Source organism: Nematolebias whitei, chromosome 22, assembly GCF_014905685.2.
Source record: "Nematolebias whitei isolate Nwh7 chromosome 22, NemWhi1, whole genome shotgun sequence".
In the NCBI taxonomy this organism is placed as follows: domain Eukaryota; kingdom Metazoa; phylum Chordata; class Actinopteri; order Cyprinodontiformes; family Rivulidae; genus Nematolebias; species Nematolebias whitei.
This window is the reverse complement of record NC_056519.1, coordinates 1146078-1152738: the sequence shown is the minus strand read 5'-3', so window position 1 is coordinate 1152738 and position 6661 is coordinate 1146078. Positions and strand designations below refer to the sequence as shown.

The 6661-nt window shown below is 45.4% G+C and overlaps 1 protein-coding gene across 1 annotated transcript; it reads left to right on the top strand.

Annotated features, from left to right (window-relative positions):
- Positions 1–269: 269 nt before the first annotated feature.
- wnt16 (wingless-type MMTV integration site family, member 16) lies at positions 270–6652 on the top strand. The gene is made up of 4 exons (XM_037696107.1): positions 270–385; positions 562–788; positions 1181–1485; positions 6173–6652. Exons 1-4 carry the CDS (start codon positions 270–272, stop codon positions 6626–6628), a joined length of 1104 nt encoding a protein of 367 aa, XP_037552035.1. The 3' UTR covers positions 6629–6652.
- The last annotated feature ends 9 nt before the right edge of the window (positions 6653–6661 follow it).

Sequence of the window (6661 nt, the reverse complement as noted above, 5' to 3'; positions counted from 1 at the left end):
AAAATATTTGTGTAGTTTTAAAGGTAAATAAAATATTTGTGTAGTTTAATTAAAGTTTTTTTCAGTCGCTGTTTGTTTTGAATCCAAACTTTTTGCTGAAATCGTTTTTTCTTTCTTTCTAAAGAAAATGTTTTTTCCATGAACCTAAAATGTAAAACATTCAGACAGGACATGGGACAAGGTCGTCCTGAGGTTTTCCTCCTGTCCCAGGTCCAACCAGACCAGAGACCCGTCTCCACTGTCCCATGTCCCTGTTTGTCCTAGTTGAAATGTGTCTCCTGCACGAGGACAGCGGCTCCAGCAGTCCTGGGTTTGTCCTTAAGGACAGTTTTTGCTCCAGGTTTCTGGTCGAGGACATGACCCCCTCCTGCAGGTTCTGGGACATGTGGGTCATCAAATCTTCAGAACTTCTGCAGTCCGATCTTATTTTTTACTTTTCTAGTCCAGACATCACTTAGTTCAAATGTTCTCGTGGACTTTTCTGTCAGTTCTGGTTCAAAGTGACACTAAAATAATCTGAAATGTCAAAGTCAGCACAAAGTCCGAACCTCCGTCCTGCAGGTGGCTCGGTGTGACCTCCTCTGGACTCCCGGCCCGGCCCGTTTGCGGTCAGCTGCCCCTGAGCCTCCGGCAGCGGAACCTGTGCCTCAGGAAGCCGTTCCTGGTGCCGAGCGTTCTGGACGGGGCCCGGCTCGCCGTGTCCGAGTGTCAGAACCAGTTCAGACTGGAGCGCTGGAACTGCTCCACATCCCCGGAACCGCCAGTGTTCGGACACGAGTTGACGAGCGGTGAGTTCTGCAGAACCAGAACCTGAAGTCTGTTAGCCTGTGACCTGTGACCCCTGAGGACAACTTGACCTTTGACCTTTTCAGGAACCAAAGAGAAAACATTTACTGCTGTCCTCTATTTTAAGGAAATGTTCTGTCAAAGGTCAAAGGTCAAAGGTGACTGAGTTTCTCATTCTGCTCATTTTATTGATTTTTTTTTTCTGACAGGAAGTCCAGATATTCATCAAAATAAAAGCAGTTCAGTGAGACAGTTTCCATTTTAGGATATAAATAAAAAATGTTGTAAAGTTTGATTAGAGGAGCGCAGACAGGAAGTCAGGTTTCAGGAGCAGCAGATAAACCTATCAAAATAAAATGCCTGTCCTAACGATGCCGTTTGTTTTATTTTGAAGGAACCAAAGAAACGGCGTTCATTTACGCCGTCATGGCGGCAGGACTCGTCCATGCCGTCACGCGCTCCTGCAGTCAGGGCAACATGACGGAGTGCGGCTGCGACGCCAGGCTGCAGGGCGGCGCCGGCGGGGGGTTTTCTGCTCCGGCGCAGAGCTGGCACTGGGGGGGCTGCTCGGACCACATCCAGTATGGAACCTGGTTCAGCCGGAGGTTCATGGAGAACACGGTGAAGAACATGTCGACGAGCCGCGGCGGGTACACGCTGAGCACCACGAACCAGCACAACGGAGAAGCTGGGAGACAGGTGAGGACCACTCCGACCCTTGACCCCGACCTTCACTGACTCCTGATGCAGGACCAGTTCTCAGCTGGGGACAGGTTCTCTGCAGAACCACATGGAAATCTTTCAGTTTATGAATCTGATGGCAGAGATGTTTCGATCTGAAACTTTTAACTGAACTTTGAATTTATTTAGAACTGGTCCTGTCCTAAAGAGCAGTCCTGAGTCCAGTCCTGACTCTAACCCTGAGTCTAGCTCAGGTTCCAGCCCTGTGTCTAGCCATGAGTCTAACCCCGAGTTCGGTCCTGAGTCTAGCCCTTGGTCCAGTTCTGGGTCCAGTGGGAACACCTACTTCCTGTTTGGCGTAGTCACATGGGGCAGCTGGCGGTGCAACGCTGACAAACCAGTGGTCTTCACCCGAGTCCCCGAGTCCAACTGTTGGATCAAAGACGAGACTGACGACCAGCGAACACCTGAAATCTGGACCGGGTTTACGGCCCTGTCGGTTCTCAATCAACAGTTTGTCTCAAAGATGAAGATTCAACACAATCTGCTGCTTCTTTAGAGAGAGAACTTTACGGATCGGCTTTTATAATGTGTGAATGTTTTTGTGCTGTATTTTATTTCATCCAACCTTTATTTCTACAGGTTAGTCTCACTGAGACTCGAGGACTCATCTCCAACAGAGACCTGATTTAAACGAAAACCAGATGAGGTGCAGACAATAATCATATAAAATGAAAAGTAAATAGAAGAAATGACATAAAAACTAAAAAAACAGCTAGATTCTAAGGCGAATGTAGAAACTAAAAACAGGAACATCTGCAGGAACTGAACAGATGTTTGAAGCCACTTAGAGAGGTCAAAGGTCGAGAGCTTCAGATCTTTTTACAAGATATTCCAGGAAACAGGAGCGGAGCAGGAGAAGGTCCTTTTGTCTAGTTCAGTCCTCACTGAGGGAACACTGCAGGTAATGATGTCCTGAGAGCGCACGCTGTAGCTGCACTCACACAGAGACATGTAGGAGGAGATGTATGAAGGCAGCAGACCAGGAAGTGATTTAAAGATGAAGATGTACCAGTGAGAGAGTCTGTGTGAAGTTAATGGTGACCAGTTAACCAGTGAATACTGGGTGCAGTGGTGGGTACGGTAGTTACAGCCAGGTATGAATCTTAGTGCACCATGATAGACAGCATCCAACATCTGCAGCATCCAACATCTGCAGCATCCAACATCTGCAGCATCCAACATCTGCAGGGTTCTTGTAGGAGCGTTCATGTAAATAATGTCACCGTAATCAATGGAGGGAAGGAAAGTCACAGATACAAGGTGTTCCTCAGGGTTCAGGGTTAGACAGGATCTGTTTCTGAAAAAGAAACCCAGTTTAACTTTCAGTTTCTTTACCAAGTTTTCCACATGGAGCTTAAAAGAGAGATGAGAGTCGACCAAGATACTCAAATATTTATAGGAATCAATAAACTCAATGGGGACACCATTTGAGGATAAAATCAGAGGAAGAACTGCTGGGACTGACTTCCTGTTTGAAAAAGCATCCCTTTGGTTTCATCAGCATTTAGGACAAGTTTGAGGCGAAACAAATCTGTCTGGATGATGTTGAATGCAGATTTCAAAAGCTGGAAAGCCTTAGCAACAGTTTTAGCTCGACAATAAACAACTGTGTCATCAGCATAGAGATGTAAGGATGCATCAGGGATGCTCTGACCTACATTATGTATGTAGATTGTAAAGAGGGTGGGTCCTAAGACTGAGCCTTGTGGTACACCATTGTTGACTGTTAAATAACTGGAGGAAGTACCGTTATGTTGAACACATTGCCTCCGGTCTGAGAGATAGAGAACCTACCAATGGTGTGATCTGAGAAACCGATTTCTGAGAGTTTATGACACAAGATGTTCTGATCCACAGAATCAGAATCAGAATCAGTTTATTATCGCCATGTCAGTGAACGAGGTTCACAAACTAGGAATTTGCTTCGACATAAGGTGTGAATAGTAATAAAGTAAAATAAAGTAAAATTAAAACCATAACATAACCATATGTACACCCATACAATAGAAACAATAAAAAGCTTAGAGAACAGTACAGATGGAGTATTCAGTTATAATACAGATGTAATGTGACCAAAGCAGAAATTATGAGGTAGCATTATGAGTGTTCAGGAGTCCAACAGCAGAGGGGAAGAAACTGTTCTTATGGCGGGAGGTTCTGGTCCGAATGGACCGAAGCCTCCTGCCTGAGGGGAGTGGTTCAAACAGTCCGTGTGCAGGGTGAGCAGGGTCAGCTGTGATCCGACCTGCTCGCCTCAGTCCTGGAGACGTACAGGTCGTGGAGGGATGGAATCTTTAGACAGGTCTAAGAAAAGTGCAGCACAATAATCCTTAGCATCCAGTGCTTCAACAACGTCATTAAGAACCTTCAGTGAAGCAGTGGTTGTGCTGTGTTGTTTCCTGAAACCAGATTGATGTGGAGGTAAGATGTTAAATGAGTCCAGGTCATTTTTGATTTGAGAGTTTATCAGTTTTTCTAGAACCTTGGCTAAAATGCAGAGTCTACACCATAGGTCAGAACTAAATCAAGAGTGTGATGATAAGAATGAGTAGATGTGCGGACGTTTTGGGTAAAACCAAATGAGTCTATTAAATTATTAAAGGCTATGATTAAACTATCACTCTCAACATCCACATGAATATTGAAATCACCCATTATGATGATTTTATCAGTATTTAATAATAAGTCAGTTAATAATTCTGATAATTCAGACAAAAACTGAGAGTCAGCGCCTGCTGGACGATATATAACAACTAGTAAAAGTGGCTTTTCTGATTTCCATTTTGGATGAGAAAGACTGAGGGACAGTGATTCAAAAGAATCATAACTAATAACTGGTTTGGCATTAATCAATAATCCTGACTGAAAAATAGAAGCTACTCCTCCACCTCGGCCAGTTGTTCTAGGAACATGAACATTTAAATAATTAACAGGAGTGGATTCATTTATACCAACAAAATCCTCCTGTTGTAGCCAAGTTTCTGTCAGACACAATAAATCAATATGATGATCAGTTATCAGTTCATTAACTAACAGGGATTTAGAGGAAACAGATCTGATGTTCAATAATCCACATTTAATGATTTGATGATTTTGCTCTGGTAAAGTAACTGTGTTTATTTTAATCAGATTTTTATGGTTTATATTTTTAGAGCAGATTTTTGGTTTATTTAATTTGAGCCGTGGGCGAGTTGACACTGTTTCAATGTGGGGGTGGGTGGTGTACAGAGGAGAAGCAGCAGAGAGGTGGAGGACTACAACTCTGCTTCCTGGACTGGTTTCTACTGGACCGTTAATGGTCAACAACCTGGATGTCCAACTGAACCAGTTGAGTTTTAGAGAGAAGTTCTGCTCCACTGAAGGTGGGATGGATTCCATGTCTCTGCATCAGACCGGGTTTTCTCCAAAATGCACTCCAGTTGTCTACACATCCTACGTTGTTGTCAGAACACCACCTGGACGCCCAGCGGCTGAAGACGACGTGCGGCTAAACATGACATCGCTGGTCAGGTTGGGGTGGGGGGGAACTAGATGCAGACATTTTTGCTTTGTTTTGTTTTTTGTTTTTTTGAATGTCCAGAGGACCAGATTGAACTTTTTTGGATTTTTCTACCTGGATTATTGAGCAGCATCAGGACACAGTCAGACATGGTTTTTGTGAAGTTGCACACTGAAGCAACATTAATTTTAGTGATCTCTGATCTGCTTAGTCGAGTGTCATTTTCGCTGACGTGAATAATAATTTGACTGTATTTCGTCTTAACTTTAGCCTGTGCTTTCAGGTGGGATTCCACGTTTCAAACTATGGAGCTGCTGACAACGAGAGTGTGCTCCTCGCCGGGTGTCTCACGGAAAACCGATTTGAAAGTTGAACGGATCTGTGGTTGACCGAGGACTTAGTTTTAGTATTTTTTTCTTTGGACCATCATCCAGCGGGCCTGTGGTTCAGAACAGAGAAGTGGGGAAACTGATTTGAAACGTGGTTTTGAACGGGAGAAGAAGCATTTGAAACATCATTTGAAATGTCAACGGGTTGATGGTGAACCGGGGGTTTAGTTTTAGCTTTAGGTTTACTTTGGGCTGATACCCCGCCCGCGGGCCTGTGGTTCCGGGTTGCTAAGGGGAGGAAACTGATTTGAAATATGATTTAAAACAGAAGAAAACTCTTTTGAAACATCATTTGAAATGTGAACAGGTCAGTGGTGAACGGGAGATTTAGTTTTTTATCGTTTGGTTTACCACAGGTCGTCATCCAGCCGGCCTGAGGTTTCTGACTGCTAACGTGAGCTAGCATTAGTGGCTGTGCTCAGCCTACGGGCGCCGGGCTACTTAAAAGCACAGAGTCGAGCCTCCAGATCAGACGGCCTCTCCACCAGAACCAACATAGTAGAACATCGTTACGCGTACCATTATCTTCAAATGCGGTAGAACACAGAGCAACACAGAACATTCTTTAGAATAACATTTGGAAGAACCATGTGGGACTGTAAAGCAACAGTTTCACAGTTTTGTTGCACAGACGTCTTCAGACATTCCTGCAACATGTCTGCAGACGTCTCCAAACTGTCCGACAGTCTGAGTTTGGTGAAAGACAACCGGAGCCGCTGCACTGAAATCCAATTCCTGTTTCTCTTTCCTGCAGGCTGTCGAGAGGACGATGTCCACAGACTGTCGCTGTCATGGCGTCTCGGGCTCCTGTGCTGTGAAGACCTGCTGGAAGATGATGGCACCGTTCGGACGGGTCGGGGCATACCTGAAGGAGCGTTACGAGCAGAGTGTACAGGTGTCAGGCAGCTCCAGGAGGAAGACGAGGAGAAAAGACAGGCACCACACTGTGGACAAACACCAGCTCATTTACTTAAACAAGTCTCCTAACTACTGTGTGGAGGACCAGCAGCGGGGCATCGCTGGCACTAGGGGGCGCCGGTGCAACCGGACGTCTACTGGACCGGACGGCTGCACCCTGCTGTGCTGCGGCAGAGGATACAACACACACCTGGAGAGACACGTTCAGCGCTGCGAGTGCAAGTTCATCTGGTGCTGCTACGTCCACTGCAGGCGCTGTGAGAGCATGAACGACACGCACACCTGTAAGTGACTGCACACCTGGACAAACACCTGGAGTAACACC

Excerpts from the sequence above, each read along its gene's own strand:
- wnt16 (XM_037696107.1), top strand. The coding sequence starts at position 270 with ATGTGTCTCCTGCACGAGGACAGCGGCTCCAGCAGTCCTGGGTTTGTC. Across the intron at positions 386-561 it reads TCCTGCAGGTTCTGGGACAT|GTGGCTCGGTGTGACCTCCT; the intron begins GTGGGTCATCAA and ends TCCGTCCTGCAG. Across the intron at positions 1,486-6,172 it reads ACGGAGAAGCTGGGAGACAG|GCTGTCGAGAGGACGATGTC; the intron begins GTGAGGACCACT and ends TCTTTCCTGCAG.